The sequence below is a fragment of the Nesoenas mayeri genome (genome assembly GCF_963082525.1).
Source record: "Nesoenas mayeri genome assembly, chromosome: 2".
Classification (NCBI taxonomy): domain Eukaryota; kingdom Metazoa; phylum Chordata; class Aves; order Columbiformes; family Columbidae; genus Nesoenas; species Nesoenas mayeri.
In genome coordinates, this window is record NC_137543.1 from 137,018,011 (window position 1) to 137,043,638 (window position 25,628).

The 25,628-nt window shown below is 41.4% G+C and overlaps 1 protein-coding gene across 2 annotated transcripts; it reads left to right on the forward strand.

The window, feature by feature from the left end:
• Positions 1-7,252: 7,252 nt before the first annotated feature.
• On the forward strand, positions 7,253-23,984 carry ASNS (asparagine synthetase (glutamine-hydrolyzing)). 2 transcript variants are annotated; one of them, XM_080339105.1, is made up of 12 exons: positions 7,253-7,305; positions 8,467-8,749; positions 11,079-11,316; positions 12,844-13,029; positions 13,357-13,458; positions 16,072-16,199; positions 16,977-17,103; positions 18,314-18,420; positions 18,770-18,870; positions 20,650-20,731; positions 20,998-21,153; positions 22,512-23,984. In XM_080339105.1, exons 2-12 carry the CDS (start codon positions 8,501-8,503, stop codon positions 22,719-22,721), a joined length of 1,686 nt encoding a protein of 561 aa, XP_080195231.1. In that variant the 5' UTR covers positions 7,253-7,305; positions 8,467-8,500; the 3' UTR covers positions 22,722-23,984. The 2 variants fall into 2 exon arrangements, with proteins under 2 accessions (XP_080195231.1, XP_080195232.1); XM_080339106.1 differs by having other exon boundaries at positions 18,374-18,420.
• The last annotated feature ends 1,644 nt before the right edge of the window (positions 23,985-25,628 follow it).

Sequence of the window (25,628 nt, forward strand, 5' to 3'; positions counted from 1 at the left end):
CATTGGTATTCAGTCTACATTCTTGTTTATAGTTATCTGTCAAAATAAAAAGGACTCAAAATCTGCAGCTACTTGATTTCTTGCTTTGTGTACATTGCAGACCCCTCTGGGGACCCCAATCGAATCAAGATAAACTCTCTCATCAAAGGAAAACCCTAAACTCCTTTTTCTGTTGCCCTGATGAATCACAGTGTTCAAATGCCAGGGTAAAAGGAATTGCCAATTGAACAATGTCACATGTACATTCCCAGTGGGGGATAAAATGGAATGAAGTGTCATCTTCCCACAGTACCACCAAAGATCCACTCAAGAAGCATTTGAGGATGTATGAGGACCAACTTCCTGTGTCTGTACACACCTACTCATGTTCCTAGGAACTTGGTATCATTCTTGCCCCGTCATGAGAGACAGGCAGTATGATTTCCAATTATTCCTGAAAATGCCAGAGGAATTTTGATATTTTTCCCTGCAAGGCTGGAAATAGTAGGGAGAGAGCATGACACAACTTATTGCCCGATGCCATAGAGTCTTGGTATAAGGCTAAGATGCACTCCATCCCCTGTCAATCTTCGCTCCATCCCAGAGGGAACGGTACCACTTGGGCCAGAGGCCTTCCTGGTACACAGACATAGCAATTGCTCGTTTAGGCTTTGCACCATATGTATGATCCATTCTACCCAGGCATTTGTATCTCCATATATTTTGAACGTTCCCAGGGCATCTTTTCTACTAATGTCTGTTCGTGATCCATAAACCCCACTTACTGAATCATCTACTCCCTGTATTGTAATTAGCAAAGGGTTGAACTGCAGGGACTCACATCCCAGGAGAGATTGCCCTTTAGATAGGGTAATTTTTATTTTCAACTCTATAACTGTTCATTGCTCACTGTCCACCTCCTAAACTCTGTGGTCCAGATAACACTGTACCAGGAGGGGCAATGAGAGACAGCAACAAAAACTACGCACTTATTTAAATCATTCTTTGACTCAGTCCCCTTGGACACATGTATTTGTTTTCATAACTCAATTCTCTTTAGCTCTGTACATCCCCACAGTTAAGGATCTGGCAAGTGTCTACTCAAATTGTTAGGGAACCTTCAGTTTCAGTGATGTTAATGTTAAGTAACCCATTTGTAAATTCTACATAATACAGGATTAATAATCCCCAAAAGTTCCATTTCATTTTTCATCTCTGTATCTTTAGTTGAAGGGGGTCATCAGTTGTCAGTACTTGCCACTCGTCATTGTCCTTTGGAGGTTCAATTGGCTCTTTAATCCATGTGTAATGAGTCCAGCCTTTCTCAGCTGGTTGTACCACTGTCTTGGTGATCAGCAGAACTCGAAATGCTCCTTCCAAATCTGGCTGAAGCTTAGTTTCTTTCCAGGATTTGACCAGGACCCAGTTTCCAGGCTGAAACTTGTGAGCTGCAGACTCTAAAGGCAGAGTTTGTGCTTGAAGCCCTTGGTGCCTGAGAGAAGATAGAAAAGAAGACAAGCCGAATATACAGTTTTTGAGAAATAAATCCTTAGTTTCAAACTGTGGGGATCCATTAGTTATTACACTTTTGCTACCACTGCCACCATGGCAGTGCTCAGGGGGAAAAGCTTTTCCCCACCCAGTAAGGTGATCAACCAACACTAGTATGTATTTAATTCGACCAGCTACAGGTAAATCAACTTGAATATTCTGAAAGAGTTGTGAACTTGGACTCTGCCCTCCTGCAGGCTGCTTTCTAAGTGCCTTTTTATTTATTCTTTTTACAAACCACTCATCTTTCACAATTTGCTTGGCTATAGTATAAATTCCAGTACACCCATATTTTCCTAACACTATGTCACACATGGCTTGTGTTCCCCAATAACTCTCCTGATGTAAAATTGCTAATACCTCCCTCATGATTTGCTTATTTAACATTTTTCCACCATCTGGGAGTACCCATTTCCCTCTCTGTTCCCTGGCTCCTAATTCTTGGAGGACTTCTTTTTATTTTTAATTGAAAACTGGAATTTCCTGCAGGGCCAGGACTTCAGGCATGAGATAACTTATAGTTATTACTTCAGGTTTTAAGGCTGCTTCTCAGGCCATCTCATCTGCTAACTGATTTCCCCTGGCACAAAAGGAGTTTCCTTTCTGATGTCCATTAACATGTACTACAGCCACTTCTATTGGTGAAATCAGATTACATAACACTTGTCCAACTAGTTTGTCATGAACCAATTCATTCCCTTTGCCATTAATTAGACCTCGTTCTTCCCAGTTTTTCACAAAGGTGTGCACTATTCCAAATGCATATCCAGAATCATTACAGATGGTACCTTCTTTTGCTTCTAACGTTTGCAGTGCCTGATTAGCAGCTTATAGCTGGCATGTTTGAGTTGACCAGTTATTAGGCAACCTTCCCGTTTCTCTTATTTCACCACTCACACCTTCAATGATGGCACACCCATTCTGTCCTTTCCCCTGAATTACCCTTGAAGATCCATCTCTTAAGAGATGCAGTCCATTGTCACCTCTCCATAGGAAAGCAGCGGGGTTTAATTTCTTGCTTTCTTCCACCAGAAGAGCGGTTGCTGCTGCAGTTTGTACACACTCTGGTCAACCTTGAGACACCAGGTCTAAGAGCTTAGGTAAGTGTGCCACTGGTTGTCGCTTCCCCCCCCAGCCCACTTGCTGGTGGAGCACTGTGAGAGGCAGAACAGGCCTCCACTCTGTGCAAGCATTGTTCAACAATAACAAAAACATCTATTATCAACACCGTTTTTAGTATAAATCCAAAACATAGTCCCACATTAGCTACCATAAAGAAAATTAACTCTACCCCAGCCTAAAGCAACACAAGCTTTCAGAGAATATAATAACTTTCAAATTTTCTCCTTGTCACGGCTCCCCCAGGCAATAACTGTGTTTCCACACCCAGAGCCTGTAAAAGATTTCTCTATAATAAATAAGCTGGGGAATCTTCCACTAATATATTCCTTCCCCATATACTTTTAATTCTTATTATCGCAAATAGGAATTTATTCATAATTGTCTCTCCTTCCTCCCTGCTACCCCATTTATTACAACTCTATCTTCAGTTTTAGATCTTTTTAGGGTAGAATTTAGAAGGGATAGGGTAGCTTCCATTTCTAGTAAAAACTAGACCTCATTACCTCCTACTTTAACAATTATATGCCCTTTTGCGATTTAAACAATTTTCCCCACAAAAAAAAACCCAAAACAAAACAAAAACCACGACCACAAACATTTTCAGCCCCTCTGATTTTCCAAAGTGTATTGAGTTTTCTTCCTTTAGTCATTTCTAACAGTTGCCGCCCTAGGGGTAAATATCCCAGATTTCCACAATAATAGCATTCCGTTTTCTCTCATTCTCTCACTTTTATCACCCACTTCGGTCTAAATCTTCTGCAGTTTTTTCCCCTTCCAATCTTTATCTTTCACTTGCAAATTCCTAGCTAAGGCTGCTGCTAACAAATCAATCTCCTTCAACTTTTCACTTCTCTTCCCGACCATCATACACAAACATGACCACACTCAGAATTTTTGCGATTCTTCCTGCCAACCTGGCACATGCTCTCTGAAATACTTCCGTAGATCCACAAACACAATTGCTACCAGTTCATTACAAAGGCTTCCAAAAATCTTCCCCAGTCGGTGCTGGGTTGTTCCTCTGGCTTCTGTCTACATTCCTGCACTTCAGTTCAATTTACTCTTATCTCCTCTAAAGCTCGAAAGCTTTTATCAGATTTTTAACCGCTGTTTGGCAATTATCTCGATTTGTTTCATTATTATAATCTCACCTTGGGGCCCAGCAGTCCAGTTTCCCCTGTCTGTAGGGTTAGTTCCACATTCTTTTAAAGGATCTTTATGGACAGCTCTCTCAATAATAGGTTAACATCGGCTCAGGATGGATTATATCCCGAAAAAAAAAAAATAGAAAATAATGATGCACATCCATCCCCATCTTCCCTTAACTTAAGAGTTTGATTTCCTCTCATAATCAAATCCCCGGGGTGCCAGGGGTGATGGGTGCCTCCATGTAACACTAGAGGTCATTCACATGTACATCCCCCCCCTTTCACACTTCTTCCCCTACACACACATACACACACACACACATACATACACACACACATCTGCTGCTGGCTGCACTGCAAAATAACTTTAGCAATCCCAGGGTGAAGCCCAGCAAATCAGTAAGGACAACAAAGACAGTTGGGGAGGGAATCAAGAGGTGATACAGAGAGCAGAGACCATCTCTGCAAGCACCTTTATTAAATTACTCCCAACTGTAGCTAAAATTCTTCCTCTAGGTTTTTATACTCGTTTTCAACCATCTTCTTTATGGTAGTCATATGCCAAATCATCCTATACATACCAGTAATTCATTTGTCCAGGACATCTGTTTTCTAGGTGATTTTCAGTTACAATTTGCCAGTCTTCTCAATATAAGGTCATTGCATGCTTTTCTTGACAAACTTGCTGTACCATAAATATTTTCCCAATTTTGCAATACCTCGGCCAAGGGCATCCCCTTTTCTATGCTGAGTTTTATTTCCCATCACTAAAAAAATTCAGGGAGGCTATCCCATTAAGTCACAAGGTTCAGAAAGGACCCCCTTGTTTTCTAAACTCCTTCAGAGAGGAGTTCAGGTGTGGCTGGATCCAATCCTATTCTTAGACATGGTCAATGGTTTATGTCTAAAGGATATTTTCCCATTCTCAAGAGAGATTTGAAGCCCCTTTTATGTGCACTTTACACTGATCAGGCCACACACTTTGCACTCATAAACATGCTGCAGCAAGAGAGGGACTCAAACCCACCCCAGTATGGAGGAAGATTTAAAACACCCTACAGTTTTGGGGGTTTTTTTTAATGTACCAATTTAGATCTTGGCATAGCTAATCGTCATCAGATCTGTATTTTGGCCAGAATACCTTCCGCTCTATTATGGGCTATTTTGTCCAGACAAAAACACAATACTTTATCATTTTCTATTTATCCTTCATTTTTCTACATCACACTTTTCCCCAATACCTTAACATCCTCCCTAAAGGACTGTATGGAGGAATGTTATCATTTTTCCTTTACATTTCCCATTCTGAGTCCCGAGGCTTCTCCTTCTGCCTCATCTCTCCTCTCAGAATGCCCCCGACCACCAAGGTAGTAGTTAACAGTCTGTTTTCTTACCTTGGTCTGTGCACAGAGTTGCCTGGTCGCTTGTATTATGCCTGCCACGTTTTCCTTTACCCTTTCCCCTATGGTTTGCAGAGATCCACCTTTTTCAATACAGTCTCAGGATTTCTGTTGGTCTGTCCTGGAGTCCCTACCGATGATCCACAGGACCACTGAAATCAGCGGGGCGCACCTTCCTGTCCTTCAGCGATAGGGACCCCTGAGATGATGACATCTTTCCCGGATGAGCCCCCAAATTTGTAGGAAACAATTCTTTTGCAAATATAATAGGCCCAGGCAGGATCTCTCAGCAAAGCATATTTTAATAATGATTTTGCAAGACCGGGGTGTTCTGCCTAAAGGCAGGCACACCTAATAGGGCAAAAAGCCCCTGCTTATATCCCCCCAAAATCCCAGCTGCAATTTCCGTCCCCTGTTCCCCATTGGTTGGGTACTTCAGGGTTTACAGACTACTCCAACACATACAATACCCTTCCCCTCATCAATCTATTTAAGATATGGATTCCTGGTACTTTGGCTACACTTCCCCTAAATTAACTTGTAAATACAGGTATCAGTATGTATACAGACGTCAGTATATATTCCGGGAAGAGACTGGGTTTTACATTAAGAATTCATAGTCCGATGTCTCTTGGTCCTTCCCCCCTGCTGGGGTCAGGTGCCAGGTCCTCAGTTATGTAAAAACAATAGTTCTTCATTAAATGTTCCTTACAGACCTAAGCAGGCTCATCCAAAAATCTTTGTGCAGAGAAAATAAATAAAGATGTAAAGAAAAGCTGTTTACAAAAGTATCTGGAAAACAAAATGAAACAAAAACCACACACAATAACCCACAACACAAAACCAAACAAACACAAACCAACCCAGGTTAATGCAACATTTTTGTGTTATTTCTTGTAGTATTCCAAAATGCAGAGGCTGTGACATTTAGATATTGAGGGAGGGGAGAGAGACAAAACCAAAACCCCAAACAAGGCATTCCGCAGCACTACCACTGCTCTTCGGTGAGCAGCGACTCAGTGCCAATGCACACACTTTCATTCTGCTCTTGCAGGCAGCGCAGAGCTCCCAGGACTGTACACATGGTGTCTGCAGGCTGCCCAACACATTGACTCTGTCAAGGCCTGTCCTGTGTCCAGGTGAAGCTCTGCTGAACAGAATCCTCCTACATCTCTTCCTGATCAGTGCTGGAGCCTGCTTCTCTTGCATAGAGCACTTCAAAACAGTTTTCTTTCTAAAATCTAAACATGTCCTTTTAATGGCTTCTTAAAGGTCCTTTTAAAATTCTGCACAGACCACATTTATTGCTGACAGCCTGCATAACCTGAAGCACTTCACGCACAGTACTGCGGTTTTAACTGAGTCCACTAAAGTTAGCTATGAAAGTGCACTGCATGCAAATTACTGACAGCTCTCTTGAAGTATAGGTAGAGAATTAAGGTTTCTATTTAGCATTTCACATCCTAGTCTTCACTATTGAATTCCATTTACTTTAGCATTCTCAAAGGCAAAAAGGTAAAACTGTTCAATAATGAAGTTCAGGTAAGCATCAAAATTATTTTCTACCCATAGCACCTATTAACCACGTTTTGCCCAGCAAAATCCTAAGTCCTCTGTAAATGCTTCCAATGGTGTGAGCTTTGCAAGCACTCTCTCTGCCAAAACAAATAGAGCAGCTTGTAGGCAGCCACAGGCAGGTGTCTGAGCTCTTTTCACTTTGCACAATACGAGGTACAACTCGGCAGATTTGCAGGGACAGGATTTCTGATGGCTGCAGGTTGCTCTCATAAGCCTGATGTGCCCAGGAATGCCTGGTAGCAGGTGCTTTTCCCCACGGCGGCCCAGGGGAGGTGACAAGCCCCGGGTTTCTCAGCCCCCTGCCGTAGGGCTCCCCGAGCCCGGCTTCCAAGCACAGGCCCGGCCCCCGGCCTGAGCCCCGCGGGCCCTGCCGGCACGGGATGGAGCAGCGCATGATGAAACTTCGCGGCGGGTTTCAACAGCCGCAGGCGGCGGGGGAGGAGCCGGCGTCGGCGGGAGCCGCCTTCCCCTTCATCAGCCGGCGCGGCGCGGGCGGCAGCTCTCTCTGCGCTAGCGGTCGGGACCGGGTAAGGCACCGGGGCGGGCGGCGGCTCCTGGGCCGCGGGGCTGTGCCTGGCAAGGCTGGGCTGGGCTGAGCAGGGCTGGCCGGGGACGCGGCAGCCTGGGCGAGCTCCGGCCTTCCGCCGCCCGTCCCGGCGCCCTCGCCGCGCCCCGCCGGTACGCACTGCCCCGGCCTGTGCGCGAGGGCGCGGCGGGCCCAGGGCGCGCTGCGGCTGCCGCAGGAAGAGGCCCGGGAAAGCGGGCGTGCGCGGAGGGGAGCGGCGGCGGATGCCGGCGCCGCCTGTGAGAACGGGCCCGCGGGGCTGGCAGAGGCCGCCCCAGCCGGCGGGAGAGCACGGCACCATATGCTGGGGCGGAGCTCCCCAGCGCCATCGCCTGTCCCGCTGAGAGAGGCGTGGAGGGAGCAACGGTGCAGTGCTGTGCTCCTTGGCCTGCCGTTTGCAGCCCCGATGTCCCTGGAGCTGTAGGCTTGGTGGTTCTCAGAACCCTCACCCTAACTAATGGTAGAGGTGAGTTGAGTCTGGTGACCTCCAGTGATGGGCGCTGAGGACTTCAGCCCAAGCTGTAGTTAAGGTTAAGATCAGGGTTCAGGTTCCAAGAATCACCAAGCGTACAGCTCCGGGGACAGCAGGGCTGCAAAAGACATGGCCGAGGAGCACAATATTGTGCCAACACCACACTCCACACCTTTCTTACCTGGGCCACGCGTGGCACTGGAGAAGTCCCACCTAAACCTACTGCCTTTCAGTTTGAAACCATTGCTCCTTGTCCTGTCACCACAGGCCCCAGTAAAAAGCCTCTTTCTTTCTTATAAGCCCCCACTTTATACCAAAAGGCCATAAACTGGAAGGACTGTTAACATTTCTGCTGAGTTGATGTTACTTAAAGAGATCATACTCGATGCCCAGTAATGATCTATTGTATTTGTGCTCTGTGGAAAAAATAATAGACAACCTTGGTGTGCCTAAAGCTAAACTTAGGCCTAATTTCTTGCTGGCCAAAGGTGGCTTATTATATATTGGGCAAACAGCATTTTACCTCTGATAGTAAGATGCTGTTCTCTTGATCAGTCCTTTTGATAGTTAAGCAATTAACAGTCTGCATTTGTTAACTGTGCTTTCTAGGTGTCAGCTCTTGCTTATAATGGTCATGTCTTTGTTGAACAGGTTCTCCACTTTCAGGTAGATCAGCAGCCTCATCATGTGCGGTATCTGGGCCCTGTTTGGGAGTGATGAGTGCCTTTCTGTCCAGTGTCTGAGTGCCATGAAGATAGCACACAGAGGTCCTGATGCCTTTCGTTTCGAGAATGTCAATGGATTCACCAACTGTTGTTTTGGCTTCCACCGCCTTGCGGTTGTTGATCAGTTGTATGGCATGCAGCCTATCCGGGTGAAGAAATTCCCATATCTGTGGCTGTGTTACAATGGAGAAATCTACAACTTCAAACAGGTAGGTGTTATACATGTCATGTGGCTTTTGTTATTTTATTTAAAAACTGGTGGATATTTGGAAAATGTTTAAAGCATGGTGGACTAGAATGTCAGGAAACTTTTAGAAAGTTATTAAATTATTAGTATTTAAAAAAAGTAAATTATCTTGATGAGCTGTGAATCTGTGGTAGCTTAGATAGTTAATATACTTAGTCTTTAGTAATGAAAAATCAGTTTTTAATGGACAAGAAGGGCAATAAGTACTTGTATTTTTAGGTCTATCCAGTTTAAAATAAAGATGCATTCTTCTTTATCTCTTGAGAAGGGAATTCCAGGCCTCTTTCTCCCCTTCTCTGTTTATAATGCAAATACTTCTAGACTGTCTTGCTCTTCAGTTATTTTGGGTTGTTCTCCAAGGTGTCAGTTATTGCATTTAATCTAGTTGGGATATGTCACTTATAATATATTAATGTGTAGCATGCAAGCTTATGTATTTACGTTAAAGCAACAAGCACTCTGGAGATGTTTCCAGCATGCCACCAAAGTCCTTAGGTGTCTGCAGCTTAGGGCAGATGCTTTGTGGGTCTTTTGAGAGCCACCTGAGCAATTCTCTTTGGCACGAAACAAGTAACAACTCTGTACTTGCTTCCTAAAGTGTCTGACTGTCCCTGATGTGTGTGATACTGCTGCTGAACATGGTCTGTGTTCCTCAGTCCCTGTGCTGAGATGTCCCTACTACCTGTGTTACTTGTAAATGGAAGTGATTCAGATCATCCAAATTTGGTGTATAAAGCATCTTACAATTGTGACTGTTTCTGAATCATGCTGAAACGGAATGCTTAAAATGAACCATAAAGTGAGCGTGGTAGTATCAGAAACGTATGAATAATCTGAGCTGTCTTGGTACTTCTAACATCACATTTTTGAAGTCAGAGTGAGGCTGCTGTGAGTGATGTCAGTGACATCAGTAATGTCATTGGGAATTTGATCGAATAGGCAGGACATTTTTTTTCCCAATCTTTTAAGTATATAGCTGTTTGAAATGTGAGATACACTTTGCCCTGCAGTCCACGTGAAATATATTGTACTGGTAGTCTGTAATACTTGTTGTATTTTGCATTGTGGTTTTTCTGCTGTTGAAAGCAGTTGAAATTACTGTCAATTACACTACACACACAGTCCTAAGGGCAATTTAATTATGCAGAGTTTGCATTGTCATCAGCAGGAGTTTGTTCAGTTATTCTCACTACGTTATGTACCTTCTTTCTTTATAAAGAGATTTTTCTTTCAAGCTTGGGGCTGAAACCTACCTGGGAAAGAATCATTCATGAAACAGGTGTTACGTTTAGGGCAATTACTTAGTTATTCTGATATTGACTCAATTTTGATCCAAAACTTTGCCCTAAGACTTTGCCCTGTAAATAACAATTAAAACCAAAGATTTTAAATTAAAAGGCTAGAACATTGGTTTTATGGGATTGCATGGCTTTTTAGTGTTTTTTTGAAACCCTTTTTCTTCCTGTCTGGGAGATATTGAAAGGACGTTAAGAGTAGCACCACAAGAACATGAAGAATATTTGGTCTGAGTTAAGTCTGACAGCTAATTTATTCTTCCCCCATTTCATCTGCACAGGCAGAGTGAAAAGATTAGTTTGAGGAATGGAGGAAGATTAGGCAGAAGGAAATTCTCTGTGCATAAAAAAAAATCCAAAACCCACTAAACAAACAAACAAAAAACACACAAACCCCCCCCAATGCTGAGGAATTGCAGTGACTGCATAAGTAAACCAGAGTTTATTCCTGAAGTACTTTACTTTGCAGAGATGTTACCAGCGTGAATGTGTTTTGGGAAGGGTGTGGCTTATGTAAATGTCATTATTATCAGATAAGGATGTGGCCTCGAGTGGTTTGGGACTACAAAAAATGTTGCCTGTGGTTCTGGTTCTATTTTGAGTTGGATATTTTGAAGCAGTGGGTGTCTGCTTCAGCCATTTGTCTGTGGGAGATGGGGAGGCCAGGACTTTTGAAAACCAGGGTCATGGGTTTGCAGTTTGACATCCTCAGATAGAAATGTATTTCTGAAAACGTGCCACAATTTGAATTGCTTAAGACTGCAGAGTCAATCTACATTGTCTGAGAGATGATCTTGCATCATATTTTGAACACAAAAGTATAATTTCCTTCTCTGGTGGAAATGTTTCTATAATGCTTGAACTGTGATTGCACAAAAAAAAAACCTTTTAGTTTTCTTATTAAACAATTACATGAATAGTGGTGTTTTTTTCAACTAATAAGTAGTCAATGTTTGCAAATGCTTATTCATGTTTTCCTCTATATTTTTTTCTCAGTTGCAGAAGCAGTTTGGATTTGAATATCAAACATTAGTGGATGGTGAGGTTATCCTTCATCTTTACAACAGAGGAGGAATAGAACAAACAGCATCCATGCTAGATGGTGTATTTGCTTTCATCCTTCTGGACACCACAAACAGAAAAGTGTTTCTGGCAAGAGATACCTATGGAGTCAGACCACTGTTTAAGGTGCTGACTGATGATGGATTTTTGGGTGTCTGTTCCGAGGCAAAAGGTAAAACCCATTGTGTTTAGTGCCTAAATTATCTTAGGAGTTGTTGTCAGAGACAAACTTCTTTGTTAGGCGTTTCTTCTAAGTGTGAAGAGAAAGTGAGTTGTAAGTTCAGTAATAAGTGAACTATATTTAGTAGTGCAAGAACTACACATCATTAAAACAAAAGCCACAGACAGTAAAGCTTTAAGATATTTGGTTGTCTTTAATATATCTAAAATAACTTGCTTATATAATTTTATAACTCTTTATGTTCTAGAATCATAGCACTATTGAGCCTAAGATATTTTATGTTGTCCCAAAGTTAAATGTAGCCTGTAGAGTTAGTCTAGATTTATGCTGTGATAAATTACATTAGAATTTGTTCCTGGTGTTCTATGGTGAACTGGGAAATAATGCCACAAGAACTAGTAAATCTGTAAAAGCCAAGAATTTTAAAACCCCACTGAAATTTCCTGTAGCACTGGGTAGTTTTTTACTGACACTTACGACTTTTTTTTCCATTGAGATGACACATCCACTACTGTCTCTTTTTTCTCCTTTTTTTTTTTTTTTTTAAGTAATCATCTGTAGCCTTCAAACTTGCATAAACAAATCCAAACAGTGCCAAAAGGGAGAAAGGGAGTTTATTGCACTTATACATTTGGCTAAAGTTTATACTTGGAGTTTATACACTTGGCTAAAATTGACTTTCACAATTGTTTGTGTCTCTCTCGTTTACGGTACATCAATTTTATTATGAGACACCAATGTAGGCTGACTCCTCTAACAGTAGTACTAAGTACCAGTACTAAGAGCTGCACCTTCTCTGCTTCTTGGGAAGGAGAGTGAATATTTTAGGGACTGTGTCCTCTAACCATCCTGGTGAATTACTGGTCCCTGTCTAACAGTAATTCAGTATCTCTTTTGGAGTGTTTCTCAAGGGGCATCCAGCTGACCAGCAGGTGTGAAACATCCTCTTTCACAAGAGGAATGGAAATGAGCTTTGGCCCAGGTTTGATTCTTAGCGTTCATTAGCAGCACTCTAGGTCAGTCTGAAACCAGTGAGTTATGAAATCACTAAATCAGTGCTAATTAAGCAATCTCTTAAGTGATGTAGTTTTATTACAAACCCCCTTGTTAGCTTGACTACACTTAATTTTAAACACAAAATCAGTTATTAAATGTCTTTGGAATTCTCATAAGCATATTACACCTTAACCTGGACATCATGTAGTCAGTTAGAAAAGTGCTTTTCTTAATGCTCACAGGAATCAATTACAGCTTGTCGTTTAATAAAACTTACTGGCTTCCTTTCTCTGCTATCTGCCTCAGCTTGAGATGGCTCAAATTTATGTGTGCAACCTACCAGAAAAGGAATCACACTTCAGCCAGGGCAGACTCAGGCTCAAAATGATACTTTTAAAAATCAAATTTAGGATCCAGAGAACATATTTGTGTCTATAGTTTTAGTATAGAGGCTGTTCGAGTGTAGTATGATTTAACCACCCTAAGTGAAAAACTCTTTTTTCTTCCCCATTTTATTTGTAGGACTTATCAACTTAAAGCATTCAACATCCTTATGTCCTAAAGTGGAACCGTTTCTCCCAGGTCATTATGAAGTGTTGGATTTAAAACCTTCTGGCAAGGTTGCATCAGTGGAATTAGTAAAATTTCATAGCTATAAAGATGAACCACTCCATACTGCGTTTGATACAGTGGAAAATCTGCCTTCAGGTAGTACAGCAAAGTATTTGGTACTTATTCTGATTAAGAAGTGAAAATATTATAGTCTTTGATCGTAAAACTTGTATTAATTGGTTTTAAATTGCCATTAAAAAAACCCCAGCAAAAATGGAAGAACCACTATAAGGTAGGAACTTGAGAATTGTTTTTGTTGGCTGTTGTGTACAAAGATACTTGAATTTGCGTGCCCTCATTATCAAAGGAAATTCAGACAAATATCTTTGTTTTTATAATTGGATAATCCACCAAAGTCTAAGTAGCGCTTCTTGGTGTGTATGTGTTTTGTTTGATTTTTGTTTCCTCTTCTTTTCTGGACAGGTTTTGATCTTGAAACAGTGAAAAGCAACATCCGTATTCTGTTTGAAAATGCTGTTAGAAAACGTTTGATGACTCACAGAAGGATTGGTTGCCTTTTGTCAGGCAAGTAGCAAGAATCACAGTTCTTGTGTCTTCTCTCTCTTTTTTCCGTCATCTACCAGTTAGAGGAAAGTATGCTGACTGCTCTTCTGTGATGTACTTGAAGTGATCGGAATCTTCATGTTTTTTGTGATCAGGTTTTCCAGTCTGCAAGTACCTTGGAAGTCTTAGGTTTTTCAGGTTTACTCTGGGATGGGATGTCTTGTTGAGGCACTGACTGCTTTTGACCAAGAAAAATATACAATACTGTTAACTGAAAAATCACCCAATATGATCTTAAACGTGTAAGATTTATGCTTAGGTTGACATATGAAAATAAAATGTAATTATTACATTCACTGTGCACGGAGTGAGCATAGAAAAAGGCCTTGGCATGTTCAGCTAGCAGGGGGAACTGAAGTTCTTACTTGTCGCCTTCTTTGCTTTAGCCTCTATCCTAGAATGCTATTGATTCACCAAATTACAGGGAAGCACCTGGACCAAAATTATTTTCTACACTCTTTTTTTCAGGTGATGTAACAGCTTGTGGTACAGGGAGTTGTTCAGTGAATTGGCTGTTACCAGATCAGTGTTACGGAGGTGCTTGACAGAAGAAAGGCCTTGTACCCATGGCACTGGCATCTTACTTACTGTGTTTTTGTAGCGCTTTGTACTTGTGGTTGCAGTTCTGATATCACAGAGTCACAGAATAGTTTGGGTGGGAAGGGACCTTCAGAACTCATCTATGTCCAACCCCCTGCAATGAGCAGGGACATCTTCAACCAGATCAGGTTGCTCAGAGCCCCACCCAGCCTGGCCTTGGATGTCTCCAGGGGCATCTACCCCCTCTCTGGGCAACCTGGGCCAGGGTTTTACCACTCACTGTAAAAAATTTCTTCCTCATGTCTAGTGTGAATCTCCCTCCTTTAGTTTAAAACCATTACCCCTTGTCCTGTCGCAACAGGCCCTGCTAAAAAGTCTGTCCTCGTCTTTTGTATAGGCCCCTTTTAAGTACTGAAAGGCTGCTATAAGGTCTCCTTGGAGCCTTCTCCAGGCTGAACAACCTCAACTCTCTCAGCCTGTCCTTGTAGGAGAGGTGCTCCAGCCCTCTGATCATTTTTGTGGCCTCCTCTGGCCCCTCTCCAACAGCTCCATGTCTTTCCCGTACTGAGGGCTCTGGAACTGGATGCAGGACTCCAGGTGGGGTCACACCAGAGCAGAGTAGGTGGACAGAATTACCTCCCTCGACCTGCTGGTCATGTTCCTTTTGATGCAGCCCAAGATATGGTTGGCTTTGTACATCAGTAGTTACACTCATTTATCATGAACCCTATTAAATGTGAATTTCAATGAGACAGAAGTGACTGTGAGATACCGTTGGACCATTTCTTTGCTGTGGCATCATAAAAAGCAGGATGGAGATAAATGAAACAGGGAGATATGCAGAGTTGGAAGATCCCAAAAAGCCTGTTCTAAACTGAAATTTCAGATATCAAATTAGAAGGCAGTCAGCAGCTCCACAGATGTACATGTAGAATGTTTTAGTAGCAAAACTAAGTGCCCTTGCTGGTATAATACCAGAGTATCTCAGCGGTTCACAATTTTGAATATGTTTGTTGGAGAAGTGCTTTTGTTTCCAGTCACAGGGGGAGTTCTGCAAATTCACAGTGGAAACTCAGGATTTGATTTTCCCAATAGGCACATTGTAAGCACTCTGATTTCTGTACCCTCTTTTTCTCAGACTTTGTGTGTAATTTGTACAGAAGGTTACAAGGTAACATGCCCAAAAAGATTAGGATGAGAATGGATGCTAATGAACGCAGCTGAAAAACCACATGCAGACTGTAGGAAACAAAGGGAATTTTGCCTGTTGTTTGTGAGAACTGCAGGCAGGTGTGAGAGAACAGGTACTGTATTTTGCTCAGTTCTTCAGAAGGGAGCAGCAAGTAGAACTAGTCAAGGATTAGTATAATTAGCTCTTGAGAGTGAGAAAGTGGAGCCTTAGAGTACATCTGGGCACTTTGTGCTTCTGTTGATTTCTTGTTTGTTTGTTTTCCAGATTCTTCAAATCCTTCCACTCTCCTCTGAGAATTAAGAGAAAAAATAAGAATGTCACTAGTGAACCTTTTCACTTTAAAGTGACGTTTAAAAATTAATTCATTCAAAATGTGGGAAACACACTTTTAAAAAATGATTGGAGAAGAGTGCAATCCTTACAGTAAACATTCTGTTCTTTTACTTAATTCTTTTTTATTCAACCAGCAAACAAAAAAAATGTACATAGTTCTGTCAGTAGAGTATCAAATGTGTAGGTAAGAAGGGAGTAGAGAACAGCTTTGAAATGGACAATAAATCCTGTTATAGCAGAATCAAGAACACTGTGTGTATCGTAAAGAAGGATTTCCACTGGTGCTTCTGATACCCAGAGTATCTATTACTTGAAGGTGTTCCACTGAAGTTGCCTGATTCTCTTGTTAAGCAGAGGTAAACTTGCACTTGTACAGGAAGTATCTTGGATTCACGTGGCTTAAAAATGAAGCCCACTCATGAGATTCTGTTATCTAGATTCAGTGTCCTTAAGGGGCAACCAAAAAAAATCAGTCAGACACCTAACCAACTGATTTGTTTTGTTGGCAGGGGGCTTAGATTCCAGCTTGGTCGCAGCTGTTCTTCTGAAACTGATGAAAGAAATCAACATTAATTATCCATTGCAAACCTTTGCAATTGGAATGGAAAACAGCCCCGACTTACTGGCTGCCAGAAAGGTACAGTAAGCCTTACTTTTAGTTTGTTCGGAGCTGCTGATTGCTAAACAGTATATATTAATGGTGCTACCTTCATACTGTGGTATCAATAGTAATACTGAATATTAATGTATTGCTGTGATGTAAATCAGTTTGCAGGAGACTGTTTAGTACAACATCTGCTGCTTAGCAGCAGATCTTACAAAAGAGATAATTGAGTCTTACCTGTTTTCTCTTACATTTGAAAGACTTTCATGACAGGCTACCATTACATTGTTACCAAAAGGATGGTACTTTGCAGTTGTCTCGATTCTGCCTCTGGGTTTTAGGGTAAATCTCCATGCTATGGTTCCTATGCTATGGCATTTGTATTCATGTTAAATATTGTAAGTTAATCTCCAGTTTACAGAATTCAGAGCCTTGTGCAAAATGGCGTATAGGGTACCCCTCAGATAGCCAGGCTGTCATGTCTTTAGAGCTGTTTTTTCTCTTTGGGGCAAGTATCCAGAATATGTAGAGCCTCTATAGATTCTGTTTGGCTTTGGGCAAGCAACTAGATGGTCTCTTGTAGTCACGATTGAACACGGTAATTAGGGAGAGTACGTTCCCTCTGGTGAATGTCACACTGCAAGTCAGAGGGGCTCCTACAGTACTGTCTTTTCTTGGCCTAATGTCATATGATTTTCACTGTGGCAGAAGGGAGCTGGTGCTTTCACTCGTGTGTGTTATTAACGCAATGTATGTTTAAAATATGTTTTCATTTAAAAGTGTTACGTTATTGTGACCTTTTACAAACAGGTGGCAGCACATATAGGCAGTGAACATCATGAAGTAATATTTAATTCCGAAGAGGGAATTCAGGCAATAGAGGATGTTATCTTCTCTTTGGAAACCTATGATATAACAACAGTAAGAGCTTCAATTGGTAAGTTTTTTTGTTAATAGCCATCTTTGCTTTATATCACCAGAATAGAATGTTATGGAAAATCACGTAGTCATCTGCTAGATCTTTTAGCTGCCACAGAACCTGGGAACTGTGACTCCCAAGTTCTGCTCCCTGGTCTTGTCTGTGATTCCACACGGAGGCAAAACCAGTTACTAGTTTCAAAGTCACCAACTGCACAAAGCAATTGTCAAGAGCTGTTTCTGAAGCTTTGGGAGGAGAAGCAAAATTTATATGAAGAAGAAACATTAGATCTACAGGTCCATGTTTTCCGCTCTCATAAATATGAACCATGGAAGAAGGGGGAAAATATAAAGGTTATCTGAGATATGATATGATAGCAAACCAATTATGGTTACTCTATTCCTTGTATGATTTTAATACTAAAATGGGGTATTTTTTGTCACTCTCAAGTAATACGTGCACTCAATCTAGTTTGACTTCTTATAATATATGTTTGATTCTGAGAAATGAAGGAAGTCTCCAGCAGCTCCTTACAAAGGGTTGTCAACCTGATAGAATGAAAATGCCCTAATCCAATGTGATGACCTATGTAATGCCACTTATGACATTTTACTCAATGTTATGTCAGCCTAAAACATTGTAGAAAAGTGTATAAGCCAAATAGGCAACACAGTTTTGAAAATCCAGGTCCCTGCGTGTAATTTGGTACATGAAGGTAGGACTTTGGAATGTGAAATGTCGAAAGTGTTTCTTTAAAAAATAAAACCAGTTTTTCATCTGTAATTTTTCTTTGTGATTGCGGCTTAGTATGAAAAGTAATGGACTAGATCCTTTTCATTAGATCTCTTGTTATAAAAGCATATCTTTTGAAAAGATGTAATGAGGGGAAGGCATAATTCTGATTAATAAATAATTATTTAATCTGCCCACATACACATAAACAAAAAAACAAACAAAAAAAACACGCAAAAACCCCCAAACAAACAAAACCACAGACACACACAAATACAAAACGAAACAAAAACCTCACACACCTGGAAAAAGGGCTTCAAGCAGTTCAACCCACAATGCCAGAGAGTTAAGCAGCAACTTTTGCTGGTACTTTTGTTCTTCAAAGCTAGAAGGTTTGTTCAGGACTGTGCTGTAATTAATCATGTGCTTAATTTAAGACTAGCTGTATAGAACATCATACATGTTGCTGGATTTTAATAACTTTTTTTTTTTTAAGGTATGTATCTTGTCTCCAAATATATACGGAAGAAAACAGACAGTGTGGTCATTTTTTCAGGAGAAGGATCAGATGAGCTGACACAAGGATATATATATTTCCATAAGGTAAATATATTCACTGTACAGAAAGTCCTTGAGCTGCTTGTTCTCCCCTTCAACAGAAAATCTCTACTGAGATTTCAAGGCACGAAGTTTGAGGGTTGTCGTAGCTGTATATTCGGTAAGAATTTCTCCTGAGATGGCATAAGATCCAAGGGATTCAATTTAATCACTTGGAAAAGAACTTTTTTTTTTAAACTTCAAAATTCCTGAGACTATTATTTTTTGTATGTGGTCTTTTCTAGTTCTGAGATTACTCAGTGATCGTTACAGCTCAACCACCAGACAGCAAGTAACAGTTCCCTTGGTGCAGCCGTGTTATATCTGTGTGCTACATGCATATGTCTGGTTACAGGCACCATCTCCCGAAGAAGCTGCAGAAGAGAGCGAGAGGCTTCTGAAGGAGCTCTACCTGTTCGATGTACTCCGTGCGGACAGAACTACTGCAGCACACGGGTAAAACATGGTCTCTTGGATGCTGAGGACTTGTGTGGTTTAAAAGATGTTCAAGCGGTGTTTCCCTGGGGCTCAGTACTGGGGTCAGTTCTGTTTAATCTCTTTATCAATGATCTGGACAAGGGGATTGAGTGCACCCTCAGTAAGCTTGCAGACAACACCAAGTTGGGTGGGAGTGTTGATCTGCTGGAGGGTAGGAGGGCCACACAGAGGGATCTGAATCGTTGGGCTGAGACCAGTTGTGTGAGGTTTAACGAGGCCAAGTGCTGGGTCCTGCACTTGGGTCACAACAACCCCAGGCAGCGCTACAGGCTCGGGGAAGAGTGGTTGGAAAGCTGCCTGGCAGAGAGGGATCTGGGGGTGCTGATTGACAGCAGCTGAACATGAGCCAGCAGTGTGCCCAGGTGGCCAAAAAGGCCAGCAGCATCCTGGCTTGTATCAGGAATAGAATAGACTATTTCAGTTAGAAGGGACCTACAATGATTATCTAGTCCAACTGCATGACCAATTCAGGGCTGACCAAAAGCTAAAGCATGTTATGAAGGGCATTGTCCAAATGCTTCTTAAACACTGACAGGCTAGGGGCATTGACCACCTCTTTGGGAAGCCTGTTCCAGTGTTTGACCACCCTGTTGGTAAATAAATGCTTCCTAATTCCCAGTGGAAACCTTCTCTGGTGCAGCTTTGAACCATTCCCATGTGTCCTGTCACTGGATACCAGGAGAAGCATTCAGCACTTCAATCTCCATGTCGCTTCCTCAGGAAGCTGTAGAGAGCCATGGGGTCTCCTTTTCTCCAAGCTAGACAAGTCCAAAGCCCTCAGCTGCTCCTTATAGGACATTCCTTTCAGCCCTTTCAACAGATTTGTTGCCCTCCTCTGGACACATTCAAGGACCTGAACATCTTTTTTAAGTTGTGTGGCCCCAAACTGCACACAATACTCGAGGTGAGGCTGCCCCAGCACTGAATATGGATAGATAATCACCTCTCTGACTGTCTGGTGATGCTGGGTTTGATGCCCCCCAGGATGCAATTTGCCCCCTCAGCTGCCAGGGCTCAGTGCTGCCTCATATTGAGCCGCTGCAACCCAGCACCTCTGACCCTTTTCTGCAGGGCTGCTCTCCAGTTGCTCTTCTCCCAATTTATACTTGTGCTCGACATTGCTCCATCCAAGGCGCAGAATCCTATTTTGCCTTGTTAAATTTCATCCCATTAATCATAGCCTGATGCTCTAGTCCAAAGCCCAATCTAGATCCCTCTGCAAGGTCTCCTGTCCCTTAAGAGAGTCAACAGCAAAAGCTGCAGGATCACTAATCAATAACTTAATGGTGTCTTAAATGGGAATTTCAGAAATTACAGCAGAAATTGTTACTTGGTTCTGTGACATCTTTACAAACACTGATGCAAATCTCAGTGAACAACTTTGTAGTTCTCTGGGGGCAACAGGTTTTTTTTTTCAATGTGTTTTTGTCTATATGGGACATTGGTTGTTGCAAGTCCTGCAGAACTGTAGTCTTTAAATTCATTGTATTAGAAGATGTCCAGCAGATGGCATTATAAATCATCTTTATTTGGTCTGTGCTGACCATACACTTAACCTTCCAAACTGATGAACTGAATGGCAATAGTCATGAATATGCAAGTGAAACTTTTTCGAAGTAAAAGCAGAAAACCTTGTGTTTGCGTGAAAGACAGGGAAAGCTTGATTGTTATCGAACTTGTAAATAGATGACTTGTTGGATTAATTCAGTATCTCTTCTGTTTATTTCCCCTGTTTAGTCTTGAACTGAGAGTCCCATTTTTGGATCATAGGTTCACTTCTTATTATTTATCTCTACCAGCAGAGCTGCGAATCCCAAAGGTATGTAAAACTAGGGCTGTACCTAAGTGTAAGCTTACAAATTAACTGATTCATGTTCTAAGCATGACCAAATCGCCTGAATTCAATGGTTAAGTCCTCTACCCAAAGTCAAGCATGCTCTTAAATATCTTGCTGGATTGTTGGACTACTGGGAACCATTTTCTGACTAGACCTTCTGAAAGGGAATAATTTCTTACATTTTTAAAGCCAGATCTTTGTACTGCATTTCCTAAGACTCACAACATTGTTTCTTGTTCTGCAAACAGAATGGAATTGAAAAATACCTTTTAAGACAGTCCTTTGAAGATTCTAACTTGCTTCCCAAAGAAATCCTCTGGAGACCCAAAGAAGCTTTCAGTGATGGTATAGCATCAGTAAAGAAATCCTGGTTTTCTATTCTTCAGGACTATATTGATCAACAGGTAGAATTATCACTTTTTTTTTTTCGTCTTTCATGTTAAAGTGTCTTAGATATGGCTGCCAGTGGGAGGCAGCTCACATGCTTAGCTGGGAGAATAAATCTGAGTATGACAGTAACTTGAGCTTCAAGGTGGAGGAACAAGATAAACTTCAGTCAACGATCTTCTAGCTGTCTGAGTTGGTAAAACACATTTGAAATCCTAGATACAAAGAAATGCTAGAGCCTGACAGAAATTACTGTGTAAGGAAATGAACATAATTTAAGTATCTGGATTGCAAATTAAATTGTGTGTCAGCAAACACAATTTCAAGGTTACACGTAAAGCAGCTGCTTCAGCTGAAGGCACTTGCATGAACTTACTCTGCAGCTGAGTAACACCATAATGACTTTATAATGTCCTTTCTTGTTTATGTCATTTTTTTTTTTCCCAGCCATGCCTAGCTAACCCTTTTTGCTTTTTAAAACCTCTACTTGCATTGCTAGCCAATGAAAACTTACAGCATTCTGGCTTTGGACAAAGTATAATAATCTCTGGTACACAGATAGTGTACACAGATAGTTCAATCATCAAGAGGAAGCAATAACACCCAGTTTACACCAGAGCTCTGTTTTACAGAAAGATGTGTATTCTGGCCTGTGGATGAGTGCTTATCCGTCATACCACCAGCTGCTTGTTTTGCATTTTCTTTCTCTATATCCACAGGCAAGAAAGTAGTTGGGCCAGACAACAGTGTTGTGATGCATGTACTGAGCCTGTGTTGGTGTAGTTAGGGCAAATTTATTTTGTGGCTGTGGGGAGGTAGACAGCAGGTTGGCAGTGGAAGTGAGCTGCTTCGCAAGTTGTCTCAGCTGGTGCAACTGTTCATCCTCCCTTTCTTAGCCAACTTAGCAACTGCAGGTGTTTTTGCCTCTGCATCCCAGGTCTTTTGTTGCTAAGACCTTGGCTATACAAGCAGAGTCAACAGGTCTCTGGGGGTTGGGAAGAAAAAAAAAAAGGAAGGCACTGACATGGCAGAAGCACTGCTTTAAGGTGTTCCAGTTGATTCGTAGCAAAGAGAAGGATAGGAAAGAAGTTTTTGTGAGCTTACTAGCAAAGGTGATTGTAACCCAAAGAGAAATGGACTTCACATATAATGCAGAGAGAAATATTAACAGCACTGGAAATATAGTTAAGTATTCATAAAGGTCAAGGAAGCCTGTGACAAAAATTCACCTGTGAGAAACCTCTTCCTCTAGAAGAGACTTTTTTTAAACATATGGCAATTCAGTGGTTGGTGAATCCTTGTATGTCTTTAACTTCGGCAAATTGACTTGTGAAATGTATTTGCAGCTTAACTTGAGTTTTGCTTATGTCTGTAGGTTGATGACCTTTTGCTGGAAAAGGCAGCGGAGAAGTATCCTTTCAATCCTCCTAAAACAAAAGAAAGTTATTACTACCGCCAGATCTTTGAAAAGCACTACCCAGGGAGAAGCAGCTGGCTGCCCCACTACTGGATGCCAAGATGGGTTAAAGCTACTGATCCTTCTGCTCGCACGTTGAAACATTACAAGTCGGCTACCCAAGAATAGGCTGTTGAAACGATCCCCCAAATAGAAGTGCTGCAAGCAATTTGCATGCACTCTGCTTTAAGAAAAAACAAATTATACAAACCTGAAGCTTAAGTGGTCTTTAGGATGCATTTTGACAACACTATTGGAAATAAGAGCTTTCTGTGGTTAGTGTACTATTAAACATTCATTCTGCTGTACCAAAACTTTGTAATTCATGGAAAAATACTTTATGGACAAGGATCTGCCTTATTTGGCAGCTCTGTTCCTTATGTGACCTTGATTGTATTCATTTGCCTTGCAACCATTTCATATGTTTTAGTGTGAGCTCTGTTTTGAGGACTTGAATTAGATTAGGTGATGCAGACTGCTGCAGGCCTTACAAGCAAAGGGGAATTTGACCCTCACTATGTGATGATTGGTGTTCCTGGCTGTGGGATTTGAATAGTCTGTCTGTATTGTTCTGTTCTGAATGTCTTTCTAAGCATTCCTGAGAACCTTGGTCTGGTTTTCAAAGGTATGTAGATATTAATAGTTATGCAGAGATGCTTACTAGCGTTTATAATAGTGATGGTGATGGGTGTTACTTAAACGAATGGAAGTCTTATTTGCTACTGTAAAGCAACCAGTTGGCTGTTTTGAATCTTGTAAATATACCAGCAGTCAAAAGATATTGTGACTGTTATCAAAGAGCAGAACAGACAAGAGAAGCTGAGTTATGTCTTTGTTTCTAACTCAGGGGCTTCAATTTTTAAGCATAATTGTTATTCTTGAAAATAGTGTTAACCAGGTGAGTTATATCAGTCTGATGGAAGTTGCATAGCTACATGTTTTAAGAGTTTTTTCACTTATTGTTGGAGTTTTTCCATCTGTATGATGAAAAAGTAGACAGTGTTGCTGTTCAACTGCGTGTGGCCAACTGTGTGGTGATTTTAGTCAGAAAAAGCATTGTTAAAGACAATGGGATCAGGACCTTGCTTGGAAAAATGGAAAAAAAGGCTTCTTCAGAATCCACAAGAAGTTCTAATACCCTTCTGAAAAATGACTTTTTACCCAGAACAACTTTTTATTAACTACTTAGGCATGAAGTTGCTTTTTTGAAGGTAACTTAAACATAAAGGTGATCAAAAAGATATGTGCGCTGCAGGTTGGCTTGATTAGCATAATGCGCTTTTTGAAGACAGAATTCTAGTTTCTTGTCATTCTTGACTAGGAAACCAAAGCAAATTGTTATTTAAAAGATAAAATATAAGCAATTCTGATTTAAAACCTTCATAAAATGGCTGATTGTCTGTTTATTACTCCTTTCTAATCCTGCCTTTGAATCTGTATTCCAGAAACCTTACTGAACCTCTCTGTGGTACCAGGGAGCCCAGAAAATGTCCAGGTATAGCCAGTCTGGCCAGATTTTGACATAAGCTTGCACATACTAATTATTTATTCCTATATGATGAATAAGGTAATATGTTCCTGGAGCCTTCTTTACTTAAGGGCCATGCACTTGTCTTTTTGCATTTCTTTGAAGCAGTAAAGATGTGCATCATCTACAAGGTAATGCTAATTTAATTGTCTTCACCAAAATTTAAAAAAAGAAAGCTGGAAAACTAGGTTGCAGGAACCCATGTTTGATTTGCTCTGGAAGCTAATTACTCAATGAGTTTTATAATTTTATTCAGATTCACAGTTAACATCAATCAAGGTTGTCTGGTTTCTCCACTCGGAACTGAGGTAAAATATGGTAAATTGTGGTTAAAAATAAAATACCAAAAAATTATACTGAGACTTTGGGGGGCTGGACTTAGTCTTGTGTTTGAACAGACTTAATGTATGACATCAGTAAATGAGAGATGAAATGTGCAAGGATATTTAATCAAGGTAAACCTGTGTTTGAGCTGGCTGTTGAACAATCAACTCAAAGGAGAGTGGGGCTGAAGTGCAGAACCTGCCTTTCTCTATCATGAGGTAAGCTGTGTATTCATCAGTGACTTTCCTGGGGGTAGCCAAGCACAAACACCACCTGTAGGATGGCTGTTATGCAGTAGCCATTCTGCTGGAATTTCAGGACCTATTGGTTTTCATTTACAGATTAATCAATACATTGTAGTTGACTATAAGGACTGCAGTTAGGAAAGTCTTAAAAGGCTTTGAATGAGCCTGACTCTGGGTGCAGGTAATGCAGTTTTATGATTTTTATTTTCATTTAAATTTAGCAACTACATTTTTATTTACAAAGCTAGTTGCTGTGGGAGGTGTTACATATAAACAGGGTTTGTCCATGGGACTTTTAAGATTTGTTTGTGGTATCTCACCTACCCCTTTCCATAATGCCTTTTCCATCTTAGAATTGCCTGGAAAATTTTCCATAAAGGGAAATCTAGCTGGGCAGCTAGTTTTTCTTGCCCTGTATGTTTAAGTTTGGATCTCTCAAGCGTCCCATGGGCCACAGCAGCAGATGCTGATGGTACACTGGGATCCACCCAGCACTGGTGTTTCTCCAGGCAAGGCTGTGGCTGGCTCAGCTCTGCAGCCCCGCAGCTCTGCCACTTGCACTGCGTGTTCCTCCTCACAGCCCGTGTCCCAGGGTGCCGAGAGCAGACAGGCTTGCTCCAGCAGGCCAAAAAGAGCATCCCCAAGTTTGAATTTGGGTCAGGAGGTTTCTTCTTGGGATGATTTTTTTAATTATTATTTCTTTTTCCTAGCCAGCAGATGGCAGCCGCTGTTAGCATGTCCATACAAACAAGCTCTTGATCCCAAGGCCAGACAGCTTTCCATCTCTCTCTCCTTGTGCCTTTAGCCTCTTCCTTCACACACATTTATGAGTGGGATTTGTGTGAGAGTTTCATGGGAAACTCTAGATTAGAATAGGGGTAAAGCCAAGCAGAAAAGAAAAAGGTTGTTTAATTGCTGTTGCTCACAAGATATTGTGCA

Excerpts from the sequence above, each read along its gene's own strand:
- ASNS (XM_080339105.1), top strand. The coding sequence starts at position 8,501 with ATGTGCGGTATCTGGGCCCTGTTTGGGAGTGATGAGTGCCTTTCTGTC. Across the intron at positions 16,200-16,976 it reads ACTTACTGGCTGCCAGAAAG|GTGGCAGCACATATAGGCAG; the intron begins GTACAGTAAGCC and ends TTTTACAAACAG. Across the intron at positions 18,421-18,769 it reads GATATATATATTTCCATAAG|GCACCATCTCCCGAAGAAGC; the intron begins GTAAATATATTC and ends GTCTGGTTACAG.